This window comes from Prenolepis imparis, unplaced genomic scaffold (assembly GCF_030444845.1).
Source record: "Prenolepis imparis isolate NDT839.2.m4 unplaced genomic scaffold, iyPreImpa1.0 SCAF_9, whole genome shotgun sequence".
NCBI classification, from domain to species: Eukaryota; Metazoa; Arthropoda; class Insecta; order Hymenoptera; family Formicidae; genus Prenolepis; species Prenolepis imparis.
In genome coordinates, this window is record NW_028141167.1 from 1,252,656 (window position 1) to 1,280,474 (window position 27,819).

At 40.7% G+C, this 27,819-nt stretch overlaps 1 protein-coding gene across 2 annotated transcripts in view; it reads right to left on the reverse strand.

The window, feature by feature from the left end:
• The window catches only part of Bbg (PDZ domain-containing protein big bang), a 40,313-nt gene that overhangs the window by 1,995 nt on the left and 10,499 nt on the right, over positions 1-27,819 (reverse strand). The window contains exons 6-9 of one of the 2 annotated variants that reach the window (XM_083045038.1): positions 11,402-11,482; positions 4,195-4,851; positions 3,025-3,980; positions 250-2,770 (exon numbers count right to left, since the gene is read on the reverse strand). In XM_083045038.1, the coding sequence (XP_082901164.1) occupies positions 250-2,770; positions 3,025-3,980; positions 4,195-4,851; positions 11,402-11,482 (4,215 nt within the window). The remainder of the gene's footprint in view (positions 1-249; positions 2,771-3,024; positions 3,981-4,194; positions 4,852-11,401; positions 11,483-27,819) is intronic. The other variant, XM_083045039.1, reaches the window with a different exon arrangement.

Below are 27,819 nucleotides of genomic sequence, written 5' to 3' on the forward strand. Positions count from 1 at the left end.
GTAGAGCAGTCGCCTGACAATCGGCAGAGTTTAGATCTCACAATCAGCTCGCATTGGGGGGTTGATTTGAGAAAGAACATAATAATATTCCCACTGCGATAGGAACAAGACCCGTGATAAAAAATCTCATTGTGACTAGCAATAAGAATGTGAGAAAACGTAATACCATGTCCCGTAGAGAACGAGAATCCAATAAGAGGAAATCGAATTTAATCTCAAGCGCTTAAAAATAACACGCATATTTCTTACCTTCAACGATGGTTTCGACACTCGCAGTCCGCGATCTCAGTTTGTAGTCATCTTCCATTCTAGTTCTCGACACAACTAACACGACTTCCGATCTCGGTTGCTTTAACACAGCCATGCTTTCTCTGTGTGTGAGATTTCGCGTACTTCTGCCGTTTATACTGAGGATCCTGTCGCCCCTTTGCACCCGGCCGTCCTTGTCCGCGATGGAGTGCGTCAGCACCCGGTGAACCGTGATCTCCTTCACCTCGCAATCTGCGCCGCCAGCCAAAGTGATACCGACGCTGCCGGTCGGATTTTCCTTGTGAAGCAGGACGACTATGACGTCGTGCGCACCGCGCGCTTCCTCTAAACTCGCCTCCTCTACGAGCTGCGCCAATTCCTGTTGCGAGATCAAGCTGGTACTGCTGGCCAGCGAGCTGATACTGCCGAATTGCTCGCCATAGCATCTGTCGACATCCGTTTCCGTTCCGATGTTCTCGTCCACGCTGCTATCTAGGCTTGGGAATCGATTATGAGTGCCGCCGGTGCACTGTTGTAACTGACTGTTTACGGGACTCGCGTCCAGGGCTCTCTTCATATCTGTAACGCTGGCGCTGCGTCGATTCAGACCGCGAGACGTCGGAATCTTCGACGTTGCGCTTCTTCTCTCGATAATTTCCGACATTTCGTCGCCGCTGTCGATGTTTCTAACTTTTCCTAAAGTAGGTATCTTCGAGACGAAAGGTCTATCTTCCGACCAGGACTCGTTCGATGTAGTAGAACCTCTTCTATAGTATCGACCTTCCTTCGAATCCCAAGTAGATTTGATCGGTGAGCTTGTTATTGCGCCGTTCTTCTCGATTTTCGATTCCGTACTTTGCGCGCGGAGTAACTTTGAGTCTGCTTTAGCGGCCAATATATCCTCTAGACTCATCTGGCTCTTTGATCTGCTGAAAGTTCCTTCGTCGACATGTATAGCTGATCTAGAGCGGCTCTTTGTCGTTAAGATTGTTAAGAGATCGTTTTGATCTTCCGTGCTCCTTCTGGGACTTATACTCGCTCTGTTTTGTGGCTTTGAAGTTTCCGTCGCAGCGACTTTTGCTTCGCTTATTGTGATTCTGCTCTTCAAAGGCAACCCACCATTTAATATTGAATTAGCAGGTTCGTCAAGCATGGAATCGTGTGAATTCTTCCTTGCCGTGTGAATTATAGACGACGTTTCCAAAGTTTGAGCTACGACGGAAGGACTTTTGTCGTATTTATTGTTTGATTTTTCTTCCATGGCTCGCACTAGAGTCTTCGCCTCTGCTCGAACCCACATTTTAAGATCGTTTGATGGCTCTAACATTTCAGGTTTCGGCGGTCTAACAGCTGGCGGCGGTAGCATGCTTCTTTTAGGTGGCAGCTTCAGTTCTTCTCCCTTCTTCTGAAAGGATTCTTCATCCTTTGCAAAAGGATCCGCAACTTCTATATAAGCTATCTTGACATCTCGTTTGTTCGCGGACTCATTCCCCGAATCATTGATTACCTGACGAACAGCGCTGCCATTTTCGATAGTCCTCGCGATGTCCTCGTCATCCGAAAATTTTCGCTGGATTAACGGTGACCCGTTCAGATCCCTTCCGCTTCGACATCTGGCGCTCGCTAGGATATTCTTCCGATTTATGGCCTCCACGCTTTGCGGCTTCAGCACTCTTCGAGATAGGGACTCGGCACTCGCTTGAGATCCGGACGTCAACGTCGAGGATGTGCTACAGTTCGTGTCGGTGCTGTTCGATCGTCTCAGCTGACGTTGCGGAATCTGCGAGTTTCTCGAAAAAAGTTCATTCGGTTGAGGCGATCGCGGATTCGAGCTACTGCTACTGGATGACGATCTCTCGTTCAAACACGTTCGTTCTCCGAGAAGACCTATTCTGGAGCCGAATTGATCTTTATCGGATTCACCGATTGAATCTCTGATATCTCGCGACACCGAAGTTCTGTTCAAATTCTCCGCGATCAAAGGTCGACGTTGGTAATTCAGTTCTGTGGAGATGTAAGATCTCTCCGAGGAGATGGTGGATCTTTCCGATGGTGCCGGAGACATCGGCGGACTAAAGCCCCGAGATATACTACTCTGAGAGCTGCTCACTGCCGAATCGTTGTCGGAATCGTCGTAATCCAAGCGAGCCTTCCTCTGCATCGTCCTTGGCCTGTTACGCGAACCATCCGGCGAACTGGTTGTCGAAACGAACTCGAAGCTATAATCGCTTCTCGTCGGGCTGCAGATGCTCTCCAGACTTTTCGGTGGCTCCGAAAACGTGGACGCGTTTGACGAGGAACTTTTGATTGGGCTGTTGCCGTTTATCGTGGAAGAGCTCGTCACAGATGTACCGTATACCGTGAGAGATTTTCTCTTGAAAGCCGGGGAATACTTGGAGTGTATCTGTGGCGCCGGCATCTTGAAGGATGCTGTCGCTTTCAAGGGCTGGCTCGCCGTGCTGGCGTTGCTGGCCAAGGAACTTTGAGACCCCCACTTGTCCTGAATGTTTGCCTTTGGTATCTGAAAAAAATACGATACGTCATTTCAGCATTTTAAATGTTTACTACAAAAAATTAAAAAAATTAAAATGTCTATGCAAAAAATAAAAAAAATGTTTGAATTTGCAAAAGTGGATTTTTCGAAATAATTATTAATTTCGTGAATATCATATCGCAAAATATAAAGATTAATCTTGTAAAAAAAATAGAAAAATAATTTATAAAATATCCCAAATATTAAAAATTATATTGTATTTCGATAACTTCAAATCTTACCTGATGTAATAATATCGAATCGCGTGATTTGATTTCCGGTAGATCGACGATAGGTTGATCTATCGGCACGGTGTCTTTCTCCGGTATAACCAGACCGCGTAGTCTCGATATCGATTTCCGCCTCTGCTCGATCAGCTGATTCAAGCTGCTTCTCCTCACGTCTTCTCCGGGTCGCCGAAACGTAGATGCCAGGGAAGTCGTTCTCGAGATTTGCGAATTAGCGGTTGAATCGGTTGTCAGGGAATTTCGATCTTGCACGAAGGGGATCGAGCCTGAGAAACTGGTGGCTCGCGTCAGTAAAGGCGTGCTCGTCGTCTTCATCGAATTGTTAGCATTGTTATAAGAGCCGACGGTTTTACCGACACTCGGGTACGCGGCGTTCGATAAATCGCTACTTCCGGCACAATAGTTCTTCGTCGTTGTATTTGAAAAAATCTGCTTGTCATACGAGGGCGATAACGGACTGGACAGTGATGTAACTTTCGGCGAAACGACTGGCAGCGTCTTTGAAACGCGCGTAGTTTGCGTAATAGGGCTCAATAGCGCAGGCTGAGCGGACAAACTAGTTCTCTGATTATATTTCTTCGCGGAATCGTGTCCTGTCGATGCCCTGGCCGAATCGGTGAGATCGAAAGAGCTCTGCGTTCTGTCGACGAGGAAAGTCGACCGATCCTTCTGCCCGTTGCTCTTGTCGTCGCAGCAAACGTCTTCGGAGGACTTGTACTTGGACAGACGTTTGCCGTTACTCGTGATTGCCGCGGCTGACATGACATTGGGGAACAAGGGCGCGTCGAGGTTGCTCTGCGACGAAAACATGGCGATTTTGTCTCGGACGGATCGCTCGGACTTGTCATCTTGCCTCCAGAGATCACCGTTCAGAGAAAACTTTCTCTGCGGTGACTCCGTCGTAGAAACGTTTTTGGCGTGCAGTGTCATTTGCTCCATTTTGGGTGGGCCTAAGTAATACAATATATTTACAAAAAGTATAAAAGTATAAAAAAAAAGAGCGATGTATAAAAATGTGTGCCACGTTCCAGATAATTTTGAAAGAAAAATCAATTTTGTCGAAATATATGACGTTGAATCTAATAACTTGATTATGTGTCAGCGCTGCTTGTCGGAGAAAAAATAAAGGACAAGCAGATGTTTAATTCAAAGTTAAATGAATACCTGTCAACGGTAGAGGCGGCGGGGTATCGACGGGCGTGTCCTTTTCCACGTGGCTTGGCATCTCCTCGTTCGTCATCGCGTCCTTGTGATAATATCCGGCGATCTCCATCTTCTTCTCGCTCATCATTAAGTTGCCGTTGGTCGTCTGGCAAGAATAAAGAGAACTTCCCGCGACAGGAGTATTTCGCTTCGCGATATCCTCCGAAGTGTGATAGGATGATTTGGTCTCTTCGTTTGAAACCTCGCAGTTCTTCGTTTTATCCTGACAGATATTGTTATCAGCATTGGTCGAAGTAGTCTTTGTTTCTATGTCCGGCCGGACGTTCTCCATAATCGTCGAAGTAACTTTGTTTATATCTTGCGTCACGTTTTCCGGGCTCGTCAACGTCATCTTGCTATCGGACAGAATAATGCTCCTCGAACCGACAACACTGCTGTCGTTCGCGAGCATCTTAAATGCCTCGCCGGCATGGAACGTCTCATTTTCGTTGCACAATCCGCCATTCGTGGCTATCGTCGCTGTCGTCCTTGTCGCGGCGATGTATCTATACGGTAGCTGGCTGTTGCTAAATTCTTGATACGCTGCTGGAAATTCGTCCCCGTCCGGGGGCAGGCGTTGGCCGCCTCCGCAATTCTCCATCTTACCATTTACCGTATCTGCAATTTTTAAATACGTTCAGGATAAAAGTTTAAGCCTTTAGGGACTGTGCAGTAATAATCAAAATATTTTAATATTTACCATAAATTTGAATGATAAAAAAATAATTTATTACAGAAAAATAACAAGTATAAAATAAGATAAGAGATATATTTTCTCTCTAAAAAGGTGAGAACGAAAGATAAGAAAATTTCATGATCGCTGTTCCCATTACACATTTGACAAGCTACCGTTTGTATAGTGCGTCTGTTTCGATCTCTGATAAAGTAATGGATTCAAGGTGAAACATATGGGATTTAAACAACACTATCCTTATTACTCAATCAAATAGATCACGTAACTCTCGCGAAAGATCCGAAAATGTTTCGTTCTTTGTACAACTTTGCAATTGCATATGCTTTTCTTTCCTTTTACGGAAATTATTTTTTATTTTCTCTATGAGACGTAGGTATCATTGTATAAAAATATTCATCTTATTACGCATGAGAATTTTCCAAACTATTCCTAGATATTACTTTCCTCTATTTTAATACGTACGCTTATGTCATGCCTTAAGAATTCTCTCGGCAAGGAAGTGCATCGACGAAAAAATATTTGCACTATTAAATAGCGAACGTGCAAACCGCTCGAGTGATTCATCGCGCGCATATCGACACATTACACATCGCGATGAGTGTATTATCGTTCAAAAAAATGACATCATCTCTCGCATTTTTCATGCTCCTCTATAGTCTGACGAAGCGCGGACGCAAAATTTCGCGATCTTTCACGTTCTCGTCAAGGAGAATTTGGCGAATATCTTAAGAAGAGTCTTATTCTCGGTTTTAAAACTCGGAATCCTTTAAAGTTTCACATTATGTATATATTATTCGCAAAGTATGATTTTGAAAAAAAAAAAAAAATCTCTTATTAATCTCGTTTCTCCTTTAATTAAGATTTATTTTGAATTTCACATCGAATTTTTATTACGTTTATTTTATATAGAGATTCAGACGATTCCAAGGATACTTCTATATATTTTAACGAGGGCCTACTGATAAAATATTTGCATATACGTTATCTATTCTAAGTAGAGGTATTTTTAACGGCGTGAATATTCAAGTCGCGTAAAAACTTTTTCATCATGTAAGAGGGATTCTTCTACGACATTCTTTTCTTTGCAAGTCTCGCGAACCATCGACGTATAGTGCTGTGTCGCTCGCAGGTATACCGCGAAACTCTTCAACTAACTTTAATTCACAGTTAATAAAGCGCGCGCGCGCGCTAACTCCTGCTGATTAACATTCCTGGCATAGCGCGGCGCAACGTAACTAATCATCGATACGTGCAACAGATGCAACTTTCGCGCTGTCCGACGGTTTCCGATGCACGTATGTATGTATGTATGTATGTATGTACGTACGTGCGCGTGTCCAGACGATCGCACCATATTTGTACCGGTATCAGGGACACCGTGTGTCGACGTGTGCGTGAATTTTGCACACGCATATGTATATGTACGTGCGTACTTCACGGATGTGCAATCCATCCGTAATGCATATAATTAGAAATTTGCATTCTTAATTGAAAAAGCCAGTTACGGCAATCAGCACACGATATTCAATTATACAAGTATTCGGGTAAATAGCGCGGGTTCGACGATAAAGATGATAATAAATGAATAGAATAATATTTGAAGAATTAAGAGATTGCTAATTTTCTTGATTAAAATGAGATTAAATTGTTTCTTCTCGCTGTCTCGATATGATGAAGTAGAAAACGAACGCAAGTGTCGTGAATATCATTCCATATTTCCATCTGTGTTTGGCAAATATTTGACTACGAGAACATGTGCGATGAAGTTATAATTATATTATCATAATCAGTTAAGCTCGCTTACCACGTTTTTTAAATATAAATATATATATTTCTTTGTTTCTTAACATTTAATTAAATTATTCAAAAAAATTAAAAATAAATGTATGGAGGATTGAGACTGGATAACGCGTTCTCCATTCTCTGGTGCATCAAGTTAACAGTGTCACCCCGGTCGAAAACAGACCTCTTACAATCTTACAAGATATAATATACCTGATTATATACGGCACGCGCGTATATACAACGTCCACGGGGAATTCACCGGAGGAGAGGTTGTCCCGTCATATACAACCACTTTGCGCGAACGTTAAGCCGGGTAGGCGATTAATTTTAATCATCGAAAGGTACATAACTCAACCCGCAGTTATGGCAAACTTTCACGCGGTCCGGAGGTTCATTGCGTGCATTTTGCGCGTTTGACCGGTTCTCGGAAGAACGCGACGCCGCTGATGTATCTCGTCGGGATGAGAGGATGAAAACAACGGGGCGCAGCAAGTACGTACCGACAAGAAGGCTGTCGTAAGACTGGGCGACATTGCTTTGCTCGCGTCGAGGCCAGCTTCCGCGAGGTTAGCGCTTTCGCGATACGAGATACGAGAGAGAGAGAGAGAGAGAAGGGATAGAGGACTCGCGTTCGCCATCGTGGCCTGCGCTTTTAGCTCTCTTTGAGAATTGCAATTCTTTCGCGGGTTAGTGTTATATCGTGTAAGAAAAATCAGCATGCATCCCGCTTCGTTTTTTACATCCTCCGATTCCCATGCGTTTTCCTCTTAATCTCTTTCTTAGCGCTCATAGAGCTCGCATGTCGCTCGTCATTATATCTCCTCTCTCTGACACGATGATATTTATTTCTAATCGATCGGGATGAGGCAGCTAGAAAAACGCTACGCATCATATAAATTTGCTATTTCACGATGACAGTTTCTCCAGAAACGTGTCAGATTTGTGTGCGCATAAATGAATGTCGTCCAGGCCATGAGGCTGCGTGAGTTGATTAATGTGTCAACGAAACGAAATCGCGGAATGTGTCAACGAAACGAAATCGTTTGGAACGAAATACATTGGATGTACCGCTACGCGATGTAATCGGCTTTGAGAGATGAACCCACGATTTTGTTAAGCCGCTGAGTTACGTCGCTTCGTAATTCCGTGGGCGATGATATATACCTATATATGTGATTCATCGATTTATCGGGACGGAAGAATCTATATCGAGTCATACGTTTATATCAGATTAACGGGAATAAAAGCTTGTGTTAATTTTAAATTATCAAAAGAAAGATATTGAGAAATCAATAGGGCGCTGTTTTTCTTTTAAATAAATACAAGCTGAAAATTGAAAAAAAAAAGACTTATCACTCTATATCGGTAAATTTTTGGATACTCTTATTCTATTAATTACGAAACATTATAACTGCTGAAGTACTTGATAAGCAACATGAATCGCTGAACGACATTCAAGGATGCCTACACACACAATCACGATATTTTATATCATAATTAAAGTAATTCTCATTATACACGGTGCGCTATGCACCTGCATAATAATAATAATAATAATAATAATGATTACTCCATACAAATTGCAGCCGTAAATTGCGTCATTATGCATATGATTTTTGAATGCGAGATTGTGTCTGTCGCAATGGACGCGATGGACGGCTTCCTTTGTTCGAACGCTGTTTTGGGAAAGAAAGGAGACACAAAATCAATGCCGTCGCTAAAAAGCCACGTTTTATCCTTGGATGAGAGATCCGAATCGCGCGCTCAATGTACGCTAGAGGTGAAGGGAGTCTCGTAAAAAAAAGAAGAAAAAAAAGGAACGTCATTTATTAATTATTATTTTTATCCTCCTTAATATAGCGGTCTCGCTCTTTTCGCCTCGTCATCATCCCGTGCGACAACTCGCGTCATTAAATATGTCCGCGACGCGAGACGCGTTTCAGCAATATAAGTCCGTGCGTTACAGCGTGGATGATCGATTTTCAGGCACCGAATGAAGCGCGACGCGTCCTTCGTACCGCGTATTCTCCGGAGAGACATGTGTTAGAAACGCGTAGAATATATTTTACAGAGGCTCGTATAATACACTGTACAATATTTTATAAAACGTTTTACAGACGTTTCGCCTGCGACTTGTCGCTCTCCCGTTTCCGAGAAACGATCCTCCCTTTCGTGGGAATCAAGCGATCGGACATAAAGCGCGCCGCAATTTAATACGTTTATCTCGGGGAGACGCGACACACCTCTCGTATACTAGCTTCCACTTACATTTCGTCACGTAACTCCTCGCAAACCGTTATCTCGCGAAAAGCTAATCTTATTAAGAGCAGTTTCACGATGCGCGGCTTGCGCACTTTGTTCCCGTTTTTCGCGATTTTTCGCAATTCACGGTTTTTCTTCGACCGGTTCAACGACCGCGAACGATTCGCAAAGTTATCCGAGAAATTCGGAGAAAAATAGCAGTTTTGATGTAATAAAGACCGTGCAAATATTAGATAATCCGTGCCGAACGGCCGTGTCGCCGAACTCCGATAAAGGGGACCGCCGATTCCTCATCTCTTGCGAGAGCCAACCCGTTTGTTCGGCTCATCGGTAATCTCACGTGTCTGATTCACGCGCGTTACATCATCTCTTTCTTTTTTTTTTTTTTTTTTTTTTCTTCATATTATGTCGTGGACGACGTGTTGCGCTGGTGGACGCTTGAAAGGTCCTAAAATGACGACGCGGCTCGCGTTACATCGTGCCGACGCGAGGGCACAGCATTCATTTATCACGTTTAGCTTCTGACACTCTCGGAAGAGAAGTCGTACCGTTCACGAAAGGTCCATTTAACGTCTCGAGCGTATATCAATTCCCACATTTCGTGAGAAGTAAATGTATCGAAATTTTCTCGTTCTTTAACCCCTTTAATGCATAACTCTACCTTTTCATCAATGTATGGGTACCCGGATACCAACTGCGTGTTTTCGACACATTACACTGTGACAGTTTCTTTATCGCAGCTGCTGAATATCGAATATTCTTTCTTATTATATTTTAGGAGATTCCGAATACAAAGGCCTTTTGTATTTTGTTGAGAAAAGTTTCGACATTTTTTTTAACATTTAAAGTTGCCTTGGGTTTATTGACAAAAGGATTAAACGTGCGCTTATGATTCTTATCTAAAGCATGACAAATCGATTGAAATTTCAAAGAGAACGTTCTCTATTACCCAGTTCTAGGATACACAATAAAAAATAATCAATGTCGCGCACATTTTTATCGTTATAGGACGTTTCGTGGGCAGGAATAAAATCTTGGATCGCGGAAATAAAATCTGCATCGCAATCGCGATTAAAATCCACTTACGACGGAATCGGGGCTCTCGCGATTCTCCTCGCGATCGAGTCCCGGGGACTGTCTTATGTTAATACTTGCAATGTCGAGTCGCCGCGGACCGTAAAATACTCGGTATGAACGGCGGTTTCGCGAGAGCATCTGACACTCACGACTGCGCGAGCAGTCGGCAGCAGCACATTTTTGCCACGCACTGGCTAGACATCGCGAATATTCCCCGTTCAGAAATAAGATTCCAGAATGCGGAAACATCGGTATTAAATGCAGCGGCCCGATGCGTACGTGCTTCGAAAGGCCGATGACGCTTCATCTTGCTTCCACCTAGCTCGCGCCTTCGTGAGACCGGACAGCTGTAAAACGATCAGCGAATCGAACGAGAATCTTATATCCAATTAAATTAAGAAAAAATGGAAAAGAACCAGTAGCGAACGCGTTTGCGAAAAAGCGGAAAAGACGAGGAGACAAGAGGCATTATTTATTACCTTCATGAATCTGTCAAAATGTGGCTAATAAACGTCCTTAAATTCATGCCGGAATAATTGAGATAATTAAGATTCGCGTCTCTCAATCCTACCGTTACGTCCTACTCCTATTAATTAATCGGTATTTTAACGACCTCGTCGATTATTCGACTCGGATGTGCATACGTTTCCTTCTCCGTCACCGATGAAAAAAATCCGAAGGACGACGACACGACCGAACTCGACGTAACTCGTCGCCGTTTTACGAGGCAACAACAATCGTGTCGAGGTGTTCGTTACGGGTGTCTGGAGCGAGTTCGTGACACGTCACGGGGATCTCAATGTGAAGTTCGAGCGAGGGCGAATTCCTGCGGACTTTCACCGGGTACCGAAGGACGGGGCGATCGGTGTAAAACCGCGAAAGGTATTCGACCCGCAGAGGTCTTAAACGCTCTATTGCTATAGCGCTAAGATCGGCTAAAGTCTAAATAAAGGATCGTTCTCTCACCACCGCGCTGACATTTTCGATTCATTTCTCGCGAACGAGGACCTTTGACACGACCCCGGCGCAGCGGAATTATCGTTTACCTCACAATGAATCCAGTCGTCCACGGTTCGCCGCACATAAACGCAAATACACTATTGTCGAAATCCGTCCAGTCATACCTTAATATCTCTGCGCGAGATAAGATCGCGTTCGGGAAAGTAATATTAGCCGATATTAGACGACTTTTTTGTCGATCCCGGTTTTATTGTTCGCCGTTCGCGCGGAAAAATCGTGCGCGATCTATATAGGTAGGTCTGCGCTTGCGAAATACGTGTTTCGTCATCTCTACGAATATTTGTAGATATAGTTCGTATCGATCTATTGAATAATCTCTCTTTTTCTTACTTTTGCTCGATTTCTTGCCGTCCTCCTCCTCCGGATATTTTGCAGCGATCTCGCTCACACGGTCCGCTTCGTCATCTCGCGCTGCAACAAATGCCATATGCTTTTATTTATTATATACTGTGTCTACCGTATCAATCTTTAAGCATAACAATATGATTGTATATATACAACTCTTTTTATTGGTCATAATTCTGAGATTATTGGAGAAATCAGCGTCATTTTATTAAAATAACTTTTATCCAGAGCCCGTGTTACATAAGCAAATAGAGATGAGACCGAGAATATGCATATATAAATTCGTACGTAATTGAATCGCATGCGATTTATATAGGCGATTGCATGCTTACAAACGTGTTTTTGTTTTTTTGCAATTATAGCAGTCGACGGGGAATTACGCTACGGGTGACATTTCAATTGAAAAAAGTTAACGCCAGCGTGGCGGAGGGGGAGGGAAGGGGAAGTCCCACGAAACAAGAGACGTGCACAAAGAGGCCACTGATAATGAATCGAGGTAATAGTTGGCTGTCGGTCGACACAGCTGCACCGTTGACTCCAGTTGACCCGCGCTTATTAAACGTCAGATACACCATCGAGGAGCGCGCGTGCAAAGTCACTACGAAATATCTTTTTTCAAGTACGACACGCACGCGCTTGCACAAAGTTCACTCTCTTTCCGTGATTTCGAGATTTTTTTTACCCCGAAAACGACCCTTTTTCAATTTTTGTGTATACAATACTTGTATACAATTAATGTAAAACTCTCGTCGAAATCATCAGGATCTATAATTTTACGCGTCCGGATGATAGCGGTCGCGAAAAACGTTTGATCGAATTGATCCGAGAGACGTGAAACAAAGGAAAAGACCCTCCCTTGACGTTCTTTTTTTTATTACATTATGTCGGCGAACACTATATCGCGACTGCAGGCGAATTAGTCGCGCGCGATCTTACAATTCGTTGTTTTACGACTTCTCTTGCATCGTGGTTGATTTTTTTCTCTGTTCTCTCAGACGCATGTGCTTCGCTCGAATCTTCTTCCTCGACATCTGTAGGTGGATTTTCATCGTCGTAAAAAAGAAATTTGCTTTCAAAATTAAGATCTTCAGACTACATTCTATATGTATCTTGTAATTTATTTTTCGCAACGCTCGGTTATTTTCCGAATTAACAAATTCGGAAATAAACAGAAGAGAAGAATAGAGCGAAAGAGAGGACTTGCGCAAAGTTCAGCGAGCCTAAGAAAGGCAGATGCACGGAAACTGACCGAGAGAGAAGGAGAGAGGCAGAAGAAGTAAGAAGGAATGAAAGAGAGAGCTTGAGAGCTGCAACAAGGAGTCGAAGGAGAGAAAAGGGAGCAACGAAAAATCAGAAGAGTGGTTCTCCTCTTCGGTCCGAGAGGTTGGGAGCGGGTGGCCTTGAGCAGGTCATCACCTCCGGCTGCGGTGATGCTGCCTGCGCTGGACCGTCTTAACTTCTTCTTCTTCTTCTTCTTCGTCTTCTTCTTCTTACTCCTTGAACCATCTCTCTTCTGTTCACCAACCCTCTTCCTTCACCCCGCGCTCATCTTTCGCTCTTTCTCTCGCATCCCATCCGGCTCGGCAGAGTTACTTTGTCACTCCCTCGTTCTCTCTCCCTTTCCCGCTTTAGACGCTCTTTACACTTTCCTAAAGGCCTTCGCTCTCTTGGGCGCAGAAACGATCTGTTCGTGCTAACTCCTTCTGCTTCTCGAGCGGACTCTCGACAGCGGAGGACGACGCCAACATCGCGGTAGTCGAGGGGACCCGTTTCGAAAAAAATCTTTATTTTTTTTTCTCCGACTTGGAGAGAAGGATACATTATCTACAATCAAAACTTCCGTCACGGAAGGTATAATTGAAAGATGTTATTAAGCGAAAGATGAGATCTTTTCTCTCTCTTGGAGCGCTATTTCCAAGATTAATATATACTCGCGATCCTATTTAATCTATTAGAGAGAAGAAAGTCAGTCTACTTTCATTATCGCGTGCGAATCGGACGCTCCGGGAAAGAAGGATCACGCAAATTGCGTTTGACAAACTGGATCGATCGGGATAGTTATCGCCTTCTCACGAGCGTATATAATGATCGGCGCGTGGCTATATATGTAAGGAAGCCGGACGTTGCATGAGCATCGTCCTGGCGGGCGATCGACTCTCGGCAGACCGAGAGAGAACGAGGAAATATCTTTTCAGATTCGTCAGAAAAATTTGTAACGTCCGAAATGGATTTTACGAAACGGTTTAACACGCGTGCTCCGCGTCTAGCTCGATGATCGAGAAGCACGCGCGCGAGAGCGCGTTCTCCTCCCTTTCTCTCTATGAGAGTCGTGTGTTATTTTCTTCGTAGGTGCAACATTCCGACACTCGCTTCTCACGCTCGTCGAAAGTGCAGTCGGCGCGCCGAGCCGCGCGCCGCAAATTGCCGGGCGTGACGAGGATTTCGTGTCGTTTCCGAGGGAAAGGATCACGCAAATTGGATTTGACATAGCGGTTGATTGGCGGTAGACCCACCTTTTTCAGGATGTAATGATTGGCGCGTGGCCGCGCAGCCACGCACATGACGCGAACGCGATTATATAGCGGATTTCGCACGTACGTATATACGAACGTTTCGCTCGTAGAGATTCCATGTTCAATCTCTCCTTCTCTTATCGTTGTCACGAACGTCATCGGTTGTTATGTGTCGCTTAAATTGATTTAATAAAATGCGGACGAGCATCTTCTCTCTTTCTCTCTCTCATATCTAACAATAAGATATAAATCTTGTTCCGATAAGATAATAAACGATAAATTTTTTACACGATCATAATCATAGTCAGCGGTTCGGGAATTTTGTTTCCGTCGAATAAACGGAAAAAAAGAATCGACGTCTATGGTGTAAATCGTATACGAGAGGGAGAGGAGACGACAGACGAGAGTGCCTGATAATATTGGCCTTTCGGTTTGCTGCCGCACGAAACAATGAACACGGAGGACCCGGATCGGTGCGCGGACTTAAGTGAATGAGGAAGATAAACATAATAATTACGGCAAATTGAGGCCTGCCACTGAAAACGGCATTGTGGCGAACGGAGAGGAGAGAGGCGAGAGAAAGAAACGGGCCGGTCGCGACGTCGTGTATCGGTAAAATAAAGTATCGGCGTTTAACGTACTTGGCGTGCCGACGATAGCGTGGGTGAAATTATGGGGAAACGGATTTCGTGGAAGAAAAAAACGTTATAAATTTTATGAACATTATCCCGGATGACATATTCCATTATCAGAGAATTATCTCTTATAGAAAGATTCAATTTTTTCAAGAATATTTTATTCACTGAAATTATCGATCCGAGAATTATATAGATATGTCTTTCAGCTTTCTAAGAGCAACGCGCGGTTTTAGTTAGCGATACGGAATCGCAATAAGAGTAACCAGACGAAATCGCTGTAACATATGCTCGGCCGGAAGTGCGGTACTACTTGCTTGCGTGGGCCGGTATTCTCAGACGATACTATAAATTGCTCTAATCTCGTAACCAGTAATAGGCGTATCCACTCTCGCATGTGTTGGTGAGGTGAGAGAAGACGCGTTGTGCACATGGCAAAAAGGACGTGTGCTTTGCCAACGCGTTTATCAAACGCTTTTAAATAACTTCTCGCCGTCGAATCTCGCGTCGTGATTTTTCGCAGACCTGGGAGCAATCTGCGTCGAAGAGATTTCCTCTATTAATCAACCGATTGATTTTTAGAAAGAAATATGTTTTTTTTTTATTTATCATGTTTCTTTTTTACTACAACTATTTTCTAAAGAGACCATTACAAATTGAGAAACATTCTCACAAAGTATTTTCACATACAAGCATTCGTTTGAGGGAGGGATACCTTAGAGCGGTATTCTATTTCTGGCATCGCCTCTCGCTCCGATCTAGAACGCTATAAAACGAATATATAACGCTATCAAAGAGAGTGCATCGATTTTTTCGATCAAGTAACGACCTCGACCTAGTAGTGAATTACGCGTTGCACACATTTGGGAATTTAGCCCCGCGGCTGTGCGATCCAACAACCTCTCGCGCTCGCACCGGAGCGATGGAATTTGCTTTCGGCCGATCGCTTTCGCGTCGAGGGCCGGTTTCGCGGCCGCGACGCCGCCGCGGGCTACCCGCCCTTTTTATAGACCCCGAGAAAAATGATCTCGGGATAAAAATAACCGGCGAAACTTATTGAGATAACAAAATAAAAACACGCTTCGTTATTCGAGAGATGTGCGTCTCTTACCTCTGAGAGCGCACATTTTCGGAGAGACAAAGTTACAGTACAAAGCGTATTATTTAAATTACATATCTTCGCGTTCTAGCGTATATTTATCTTTTTTTTTAACTGACAATAAGTATAAAAACTGTAAACGATGTATCTCTACGAGAAGAATGGACGTGCGCGCATACAGGATTTCTCTCTTTTCTGGCGCGTATAGTGATCTTCCGCCATCGCGAATACCTCTACACGTGTACCTCGATGCACGCGATGTACAAGGCACGCTGTTAGTATAATAATAAACTCTCTTGAACGCCGCGCTGCGTGGTATGCCTAACAGAATGTATCTTGCGAGTCACAGTGACTGACTACTTGGCGCCTGCACCGATAAACCAACTCTCTCTCTTTCTCTCTCGTACACGATTGTCGGCCGTGCACGCACGTTCGCGTACGCTGACACTAGAGACGCGGACGATGAATGAGCTAATTGTGCTTTCTGTGTGATGAGCGAGAGAGCCTCCTTTATCTCTTTTCCGCCGCGAATGACGTATGCGTGTATACGCGCGCACTTGCCTTGACTATCGCTCGAGAGCGTGTGATATCGAAAGGAAAACGTTTGCCTTAAGTGATTGATAATCGAGAGTTCCCGATAAATATTGGGTTATCTAAAATTAGCACTCTATAAATGTGTGTCTCGATAGATTACTTTTCCTGTCAAAATTACACTGAACAGAACCTCTATCTTTTTTTTGTAACGCTCTCTTTAGGAAATAGTTGCAGTAAAAAAATGTGTGTGTGAGGACAATGTTTAACTTTTTTTTTAGAATAATAAGGCTGAAAAGTTTCTTCAAACAAAAGTATTAATTTTTTCATTCGAACTCTGATTTAAAAAAAAACATATCTTTCTAAAAAATCTCTCCGACGCAAATTGCCCAGGCTTGTGAAACGATCTGCAGACTTTTCGAAGAATCCAAGATGGATTGATTCAAGAAAATCGTTCCATTTTTGGAACAAGTTTACAGACTTTCCCAGGCACGTTCCGCGGATTTATTTGAGAACGACTGAGGCTAAACGTGATCTCTGAAAGAGAAAAAAAAATGAAACGAATGGCATCGACAAATACTTTCAGGCAGGTGTAGTTGATCCGCGACGCCAGCAGCTGCCTCTTACGAAGCCCTTAGTGCGCTTTACCCTTGAGGTTCAGAAAATATCACGGCGTATGCATAACAGCTGTTGCATTTTTCTGTAGGCGGTAACGAGCGAAAGTGAGTCTGTTCGAGGTCCGGATATAAACTTCATTCTATTTCATCTCTCCAATTGGATACAGCTGTGTACAAATATTCTACGATGTTTATGAAGTTTCAAAATGAAAACCAGCTTTCGCTTTTGTGCAACGTTTTTCAAACGTTCAGAGCAATTATCGAGACAATTATATTAAGGGAAGTTTACGTAAAAATGTTTTTTTTTTAATTCGTTGAATTATTCTGGAAAGGATTTTTTTTGTCTAAAACTATAAATGCATTGCCAGGACTTTAATGCAGGGTTTGAAAAAACCCGGGTTTTTTTTAAAAAGCCCAGCCCAGGGCTTTTTTTTTTTAAAACCGGGTTTTTTGAGGTTTATTGGGTTTTATTGAGTTTTTTGGGATTTTGTTGGGTTTTTTAATTTTTTTAATTTAATTTTTTATAATTCAAATGAGAAAGTCTTCTACGCTCGTGTAATGTTCAAAACGAATTCATATATTTAAGAGGCCAACTTTTCGAGCCATTATTAGGGTGTTATATTAAACTCAAGTTTATTCAATTTATTATACAAAACATAATGAAATGTTTATACTTTCCATTTATATTTTATTATGTTTTGTATAATAAATTGAATAAACTTGAGTTTAATATAACACCCTAATAATGGCTCGAAAAGTTGGCCTCTTAAATATATGAATTCGTTTTTATAATTCGCTAATGATTAAGAAAATTGGCTATTTAATTGGCACAATTCCTTATTATGAATTAATTTTTATTTAATTTTTTTTATTTATTAATGTAATAGACCTTCTATTACATTAATAAATAAGAAAAATTAAATAAAAATTAATCAATATTAAATACTTCATTTATAATATTATTAAATTTTTAGCATTTTTGGATGGGTTTTATAAATGGGTTTTTAAGTAAGTTTTTTAAAGTGGGTTTAACCCAATAAAACCCACCGGGTTTTATTGGGTTGGGCCCACTTAGTCAAACCCTGCTTTAATGTCTTGCATTAAATAGCATTCTTTAAATTTGTTGTAATCGATGCATCGGTTTATCAAGGTAAATCTTTACATCGCATTATGGAAGATGGAATAAGTTTTACGAAGCTTTATACAATTGAGAATCTTGGAAAAATGTTTCATAATCTGAATGTGCTTATACTTTGTACTTGTTCGATCAACGTGCACATTCTTCTTTCAGAGATCATAACAAATTCAGTACAATAACAGAGTATTTGTACCCTTTAAATAGCGACTATGGTATTACACGCGGCTATGTTATTAATCCGAAGAAGCGATTGCGTTTTAATCACGAAATACGCCGTCAACTGCCATTTGATTGCAGTAAACCGCGATTTAAAATTCGGTTTTGAAATCCGCATGGAAACGACATATTTAGCCCATTTAAGAGAATCTAATTTACCGCCGAGATTAACCGCAATCGTGCTTCGTTGAATTTTTTTTCTTTTTTTTTTTTATAGCAAAGAGCAATTGTTATCTTGAGTTATCCAATGAGCAATGAGTATGGATGTTTGAAATCGAGGTGCTTCGCGATCGCGAATCAACTCTAGCTAGCGATTAGCACCGTAAAATTGACCTTCCTTCGGCATTAGAGCGATTCCCTTGTGTACACCGCGACAGGAGATACGCTTAGCGGAACTTTCTCTGCGTGTCGATTTATATTTCACGTAGCCTAAACTAAATATTGTTTGTAGAATAGTAACACATTGCAAGGCAATTTAGTGCTAAATAATGTTAATACGTTTCCTGTGTGGATCCGAATGCTGAACTTTCCATTCAGCTATTTGATATTTTCATTATTAAAAATGTAATGTCATCATATATTTCATAAAATGATATGTTGTGTCTAACTAATATAATGCAATTCAACACAATGCATCTGACGTGACGTAGCGTATCTGTTTCTCAAATTTCATAATTCAAGATTGTTATTTTGTTCATTGTCGGCATTAGTCAATCTTGATCACGATCGTTGTGATAATATATAATTAGAGAATACAGAAAATAAATATAATAGACACAAAAAATAAGGAAAAAAGCATCCGGAAGATATACGATACTAAACGAATACGTATTTCTATAGAATATAATTATCATGATCATCAGATGTAACTCTTTTCATTTTATGGAAATTACAGCTTTACAGATTCTTTTTATGCACTAAATTTTTGCTTTGTTCTCTGTAAAGCACAGTATACATTTTGAACATTACATTTTTTTCTTGATTTTTGCAGTCTTATAAATATAAAATACACTATAATAGTTTTGCTGATTCGTATAATAACAAAATTATTAGTCTCGTTATAATAAAACGGATACGATTCACGCTTGAATGGAAAGTCATTAAAATTCAGTCCGGCACAAAAACGTATTAATAGCGAGATATAAATCAAGATTAACAAGAAGAGAGTATGCTCGTAAATAATCTTACCGTTTCGAGATACAAATATTTTCCTCTCGCAGTGGTCGAGTCAAGTCTCTACACGAGACTAATTCTTGAGCCTCGCAGATTGTTTATCTCCGCGTTTCGCGATCCCCGCACACTTAATAAGTTCCGTAACGGGAGCACGTGTTCGTGCTCGAAAACGATGCACTCGTAAACGGTTACTTTTAGCCGAACCATGAAACGATGGATCTACGGTACACCGAGCACGAAGAATATGCTTTCGTGCAAATAGGAATTTTTCATTCACTTCTCACAAGCTCGCTTCGAACAATCCGACCCGAGATTACGCTAATCAAGAATGATACATATATATTTTGCAATCACAATAATGCCGATCGAAAGTCCATATAATACTCGAGACCTTCGTAGATCCTTCTACGAATCGCGAAAGAATTGCGAGGGAAGGTATGCACGAATGATGGAAAGTATGCGTTAGACGATTTCCAGATTCGCGAAGGGCACTCGATTCAAGCGTAGGCGAACCATATCTACGAAGAGATCTCACGCGAAGACGATCCGACTCGAGAGTCGCCGAGAGACTGACTGGCGAACGCCTTCCCGCCTTCCTCTGTTTCTCTGCTCGAGTCGAGACGTCGCGCCGGGCATCCCTTTCCACCCGAGCGAGAAAGACGACGCTCTTCCTTTACCGGTCCGGTCCCTCACAGAAGGGGAGACCGGTGCCTTTACTCCCGATAGGTTACCTTCGAGATAACTCGCGATAGCATCGTAAAATGCGCGCACGCGTGTGTAAATTGATCCGATAAATTCGCCAAGATTGCGAAAAGCCCAACATTTGAAAGCCGCTAATTGATACAGCAGCTGGCGTATCGGATCGCACGCTGGACCGTCCGCTGTGTGTGTTGCTTTTTTAGACCACCGTCACCTTTTCGTCGAAATTTCATCTCACCGGCGCGGCGAGTCGCGGACGCTTTCATACTAAAGTCCATATAGTTAAATGCCAACGTGTAATTTGCTTTTGCATAACGATTCATCGAAAACATCTTGTACTTCTTGGATCTTCTCATATCGTCAATCAAAATTATTTATTAACGATTTTATATTTACCTATATGTCTTAAATAATAAAAACAACGTCAAAATATCAACGATTTATGCTATAATTTTGTTATTAAATTTGAGTTAAGTAAGGCTCAATTATAATAATAAATATGTTTTTATTTTATTATATTTATAAATATATCTATTCAATTAATCTATTTAATAATTTTTGAAAATGCAGCTCTTTTCTTTCCAGTGCAAATATTTATTAAATTATTCAAACTTAAAAAAGCGTAAATATATTAATAATTTTTCAAATAAAAAAAAAATCAATTTTCTCGAAAACGGAGTGTTATACGAAAATGTTTTCTTATTCTACAATGTCGACACGAAAAATTACCTCCTTTTCGATCGTACCATGTTTCTCGATCTATCCTGTATTGCATAACAATGTAACGATTAGCGACAATCTGTCCATTGGATTTCTAACATGGATCAAAGCCATATCGAATCGATTTAAAATACACGCTTGCCGCATATGATTTCCGCCGAACAAAAGAACGACTTTTCATTGTTGCGCGATACATTTCGAAACCGAAAAGATCGAATTTGATAAATCGTTTCGCGATCCACGGGGAGTCGTGCAATACGTACACACAATACGAGTTAAATTGTTGAAAGATAGATTTCGATATTAATATGTCTCTATATATCGAGAGATTCCTATATTCATCTAGCCAAGTGTATGTGTCACTCTTTCTCGCGTCGATTGCCTTTCCAATTTAGTAAGTCATTTTATCTTGTCGTGTCTTTCATAAATTTGCATTCTGAACACCTTACAAAGTGCAGAACATGCGGAAGAAAAAGCTAGAGATAATTTTTCTTACGAAATCATGCAAATTGCGTGTAGGCGGTTAACATAAATCATAAATATGTATATGTACGTATCGATTTCATTTTATAAATTTTATAATATTTTATTTCCTAATGTAATCATAATAATTTGATTATTTCTGAAAATGTAGCTCTCTTGTATCTGTCAAGAATATTTATTAAATTCTTGAAGGCCATTTAAACTTTAAAAAGATGTATATATATATATATGATAGGTACATAATATAAATAATTATATTTTTATTTATATTATATATAAATATTTTTGCACGAGAAATTACTTCCTTTCCAAGTTGTACACATGTTTCTCGATCTATTCTGTATATTGCATAATATATAGATGTATATCTATATAATAAATAAAGATCTTTGTTTGGGCATCACTGTCCATGCCATAAGATACGGGACTCGGGTGGTCGCTAAAAAAAAAGTTAGCTGGCTTTTGAAGGCTCAAATTTCCTCGAGTCGAAGAACGTGTGTTTCGGTGTGCCGTAAAGGCGGAGCCGGTTGAAGTGTGTGCACTTTTATGAAAGCTTGCCGCCATACGCTGGGCTATTTCTTATTCGCCATACGAGCGCATTCCGTACAAGGTGCATTCCGAGTCACGGAAATGTGACTTGGTGTTATTAGACGCGATTCATCGAATGAAATTTGATAGGCCGCGGTTACGTGACATTTTAACAAAAATAAATAGGACGTACATTTTTTTTTAAATGCGCAAGATATCGAAGAGACTTCGATCTACAGGTATCTCGTCGTAGGATCTTCGTTATTACGTAACGATATTATGAATTATATATTATGACATACACGTGACGCAACGCGATATAACGTAATTATAAGCTGGAGTTTTCATTAAGCGTTCTCCGTGAAGCGAAAAGCGGAAGTCCCACTCTCTTTACCGAGAGAGATTTCCATTAAACGAGTCTCGTGGATGATGTCGAAAGGGGATTTTAATCTACTCTATACGGATATTTAGCACTCGCGTTTTTTCCATTATTTGTAAACACATGGCATGTAAGGAATTACCGCTAACTGAGAAACATTTGCATGCATGCCGTGCGTGATGGACCGATATTCCGAACGTGACGATAATATTAGATTTACGCATGTCAAGGCCTATTCATTGTCGTACGAGACTGGTGATTTAAAGTTGTTCACCGATATAGTCGACATACAGTTCAATGACAGAGGAAAAAATATTCTATTTTTTTAAGACGACTAGAACAACCCAAGCGCGCGCCATTCTTCGGTTTTGTATTTAAAAAAAAATTATATAAAGTTTATTTAAACTTGATTAATATTTTTTTTTACAGAAATCAGCTGATTAAAGCGTTAATTTACTAATTAAAATAAAAATGTGTTATAAAAATTAAAATAGTAATATGTTGTAAATAATATTTAATACCTTATTTTCGATTAATATTTTTTCACAGAAATCAGCTGATAACTGTCAAAAATATTAATCGAGTTTAAAGTATTATAACATATTATTTAAAACATATATTATTTTAATTTTTATAACATATTATTTTAAAAATTAATTAGCAAATTAACGCTTTACTCAGCTAATTTCTGTCAAAAAATATTAATAAAGCAAAAATTTACTAACTAAATATATTCTAGCTTACATATTTATATTTATATTGTGTATGTTATAATGCGAAATAATAAGATTATTCTAATATGTGTATGTATTTTATTTGTTACAGGTAGCGTTGCGATACACGATACACAGTGCGATTCACGCATCGTGTCGAGAGTGCCGTGTAAAGTTTCGCGTGTCGGGAGTGCCGTGTAAAGTATCGAACAATCGTAATTATTCGTGTTTTCGCGAGTGTCGTGAGTGCTACCATGGACCAAGAGAGAAGGAGGAGGCCCAGGGAGGCATCGGGCGACAGTGGGGCAACTGTGAGGTATGCAATATAGAAACATTTTTTCTAAACTGCATTGCATGAGATATGTATATATACATAATTATGATACACACATATGTATATATACATAATTTGAATATTTTGCTTTCATGTATATACCATATACATAATTTGAATATTTGCTATTTTGTTTTCAGATCAATACGTGCTGTGTACTACAACTCCGCTATTGTACTTATCGGTGAGTGAGAAATATTTTATAACATTTCTATAGAAAATATTAATTAAAATACTAATATGTTTTAAATAATATATGTTATAATATCTTATCCGCGATTAATATTTTTTGACAAAAATCAGCTGATAATTGTCAAAAATATTAATCGAATTTAAAATATTATAACATCCCTTTCGCACGTAGACGATTGTGTCTACAAAAAAATATTTTAAACCTATCAACATCTCAATGTGGGGGGGGAAATGATTTGTGTTTTAGTGTCTCGACTCGCAAATATTAATCGAATTAGTATATGTAAAACAAATAGTTGCACTTGCAGAGATCAATAGTTTCAACGTATGAAAGAATTATTTTAACAAACTAGAAAATAGAATAATGTAAAAAGATTTTTAATTTCTTAATTATATTTGTTATAACTTCACCTAAGAATTTTAGGATAAACTGTGTTTTCGCAATAGAGCCGATTCGTTTAACTATAAAAAACCCATGAAAATATTTTACGTAAAGATTCATAAAGAAGGGGTGTTACACAAAATGAGCGTCGCGAGATGCTCTCAGGAAGAAGATGTAACCGCGCGTTTATTTATGCATTATCTCCAATCGAACGATTAGCGTTTTTTTCGACGTGCAAGTACTCCTGTCGCTCGTCAGCTTTGCGGATCGATCTCTACGCATCTTAAGTATGAGGCATATCGTAACTAATTATATCGACGTCGCTGCACGAGGATCGCTTCCGGGTTGCCGGCAACGGAATGTCGTCTCTCGGATCTCGATATGCCTATGTAGGCGCATAGTAGATCCTTTCAAATCGCAGCTGACCCGACTCTCTCGACGAACTGAAATATCTATCCTTCTTCCTCTCTGTGTGATACGGTCTCTCTCGCCTCGAACGAATAACAATAACTATACAATTCTTTTCGATATCGATTCTCTCAAGCGACTCGATATCTAGAAAATGTGTGTGCCTATCTCTGCTCTCTTCTAATAAACGCGCAAAGTGACGTAATTCACGACTGGTTTCCACTTCCAGCATCGCGATCGTAATTTTCCACGTTCAACGGCCGCGAGAAGCGCTCCGTTGAATTCGTTGATACCGGTCGATCTTGAACGAGGGGGGGGGGGGGGGGCGAGTCATCTTTAGGCGGGTTCATACCGCGTTCATGCACCGTTCGAGCTGGCGCGATGGAATGCAGCTCGTTCGATCGGATGCATTAAGTGTACTTTGCGAGTCAGATCGAATGCGGAATTCTTTCGACACACGAACGTGGCAAAACGTGACCCGGTTCTCTCGCGAGGAATCGTCTTCGCGAAATTCAACTGAATGATTACAATTCGTCTCACAATATTATCGCATTCTCATTCGTCAATTTTTCGAAATGTCAAGAGTATAAAGGACAGGTTTTTTTTCAATTTATGCATATATTACTCTTATTTCGTTTTTTTTTTTTTTTTTCAAATTGTTCAAGTATATTTTATTCCGATCCGTTATTCTGCGCGGATAATCTCCGATCGTAGGTTTTGTATATAGCACGCATATCCGGGAATGTTCCGTTGAATTCTGAATGGCGCATCATTTTCTATGTAATCCGAGATTGCGATCCGCTACGATCGTAGATTAAAATTGACGTCGCCGGCAAATAATCTTAAGGCTGTTTTATCCGCGATGGCAGAGCAAAATGGTGGCTGTCCGGCAAATTTATGCACGTCAACGAGTTTAACAGAAAGCACTTCGCCGGTATCAATGTCCGCTAATTACTTGGAGATCGAAAGCCACCCTCGGGAGGTCAAGACTAATCATCGCCCTTTGCAATCGCAAATTGAAACGGGCGTCGGATTGCCTGGGAAAGGTCGATCCTCTTAAGAGCCGGTCGTTAATGCACGGTTCGGCTGAAATTACGGAATGTTACTTTTCCATTTGTGTATATTTTTAGGTCGTATAATTGCGTAATGTATAAACGAGCGAACCGCTTCAAACGAACGCTGCGATGAAGATCTTAAAACGAACGATCGCACAGTGGCACGTTACATTAACTATTCCCATTTTTCATTCCTCATCGCTCGAGGCGACACAAAATCAATCTATCTTAAACAATCATGGCATTGTATTTTTCTTCGAGTCATCGACTTACTAATAATAATATTGGCATAATTATTTAAATTTAAATTCAAAATAAACATTTTTTTCTTTCTTCCTCTCTCTTTCTCTCTCTTCAAAGATCGTTTCCAAGGAAATATTGACGTAAAATAGCAACGTATCGATCTCAAGGCGAAATTTCGACATTGAAGGAATTTGAAAGGGCTATTTCGGTGAGAGGACAATCGATGCCAATGTAGCAGTTAGATTTGTATGGGTTTCGATCGATTCTTATATTGATGTTATCTTTGGGTCAGTATACTACTACGTACATACAGAGGGGGCCCTGTGGTTTAGCCGCGATGTGGAATGCTGTCTTCTGCGATCGTGCGTACATACAGACATACGTCAGTACGCAAGTATATATATCCGTCAGAGATCGCCGTCTCTTCGATTGGATGTGAACCAAGTGAAAGATCGAGAAAAGGAAGGCGATTAGGGGGGAATGGGACCTTGAGCGCGGTCAGCCACTAGAAGAGACTTCGACGACTCGGAGGCTGCGGCTTGGGACCGCTGACCAGTCGCCATATTGTTGTGACTGGTAAGCTTTGCCGGACCCACCATCAGCCGGGTCCGTCTCTAACGGGTGTGATCGTCGCGAAATGTCACGGAACAAAAAAAGTTGGATATACACGATAATTAACTTAGGAGAACTTGGGAATCGTCGACCTGTCCTCATTTAGCTAGTCAATATCGGAGAGTATAATGACACATTGCGTGCAACGCTACGATTTCAATAAAGTATCTAGCCAATAGATCATTCATTATTATAGTCATTTTTTTAAAAGATAATTCTCAGATATAATAACCCGAATATAAAAAAATAATCGAGAAACTCGAGTTTAATATCTGCGCTTTAATTTTATATAAAAACATTTAATTTTAACAGCTGATTTTGCTGATGTACAATTTAAAACGTTATAATTGAAATAAAAGAAATTCGAATCGATATATTTTCGCGTACTTGTAGGGGTTCGAGGAGATATATAATGAATTATGTATTCAACGGAATTGAGAAACGAACGTCCGACGGTATTTATTAGAAAAAAATGATCGCGGTTTAAACGGCAGGCGCGCCTAACCATAAATTTTCGCGTTTAATACGAACCTCATCGCGCGAGAGAGAATACATACACCGCAGCTTCGTCGACGATACGAGCATAGAGAGCTCTCGCGTTTGCTAGGCGATTCTCGAATTATTCTCTTAACGGTTTTGTTCTCACACCCACCTGGCGGCCGGGAATCCATCCCGTTCGAGCGGAGGAATTTCCTTATTTTCCGCTTAACGCAAAACGTCCGGCTACGGTATGAAGTCTTCTCCGTTGGATATATCCACTCTTTCATCGTATATGCGTTTCGCTTCATGAATCGCGCCATTCGCGTTGCAAGAAGAGAAAAAAAAATATATAGAGAGAAAGAGAGATGCCGCGCATCTATATAAAAGCGATGTCGACATCGCGCGGGAAGCAAAAACTCGTCGTTAGAAAATTATACCAAGTCGCGGTTCTGATGTTGCAAAACGTGCGTGAGCGCGATACGTTTCTAAAAAAAAATTACCGTGCAAATTAATTATCGTACGAACATGTTTATTATCCACTCTCGCATAATTCCCTTCATTATAGCAACTTCTTTGTTCCTCTTCGAATTTTTTCTAATACGTACACATCTATCTTGGAAAAGAATGCGTAGAGAGGGAGGGAGGGAGGGATAGGCTGTATACATATTATATATTATGATTGATGGGTATGTGTGTGCCCCATATCATTGCTTTTGATATAATATATACTTCACCGTTCGCGCAGAATTATTACTATCGCACAAATCCGGTGCACGATTTCCCGTATTATACTTTTACGCCGGCTTTATCATTTCTCGATCGATCGATCATCGATCTACATTGACGAGATGAATACTTATTTTTCCCTTATACAGTTTGTGGTGAGAGACGAGAGACGATAGCGCGGGATAACAACGTGTCTCTTTAAACGGGGTTCTCGCAAAGAGCAGATATTAGATATTACGCAAATATCTCATTGAAGATAAGCACTTCTATGTCTACGGGAAATCGCGGAGAGATCTCTTCAAGTAGTAGATGTAGAAATAAATTACAAGGAACATGTGTGAGGGGAAATTTCGATGACTTTGGCGACACGATATGAGAATGTTTTCTCAAGGTATTTTAAACGCTGTGGTTTTTCGCAATGATAAAAATAAAAAATCGCAACGGCTGTTCCTTTTCAAACTATTAAAAATATTAATAAAAACAAAATAGCGGAAAATAAAGCCAAAATTAGTTAAATTTATATTTTA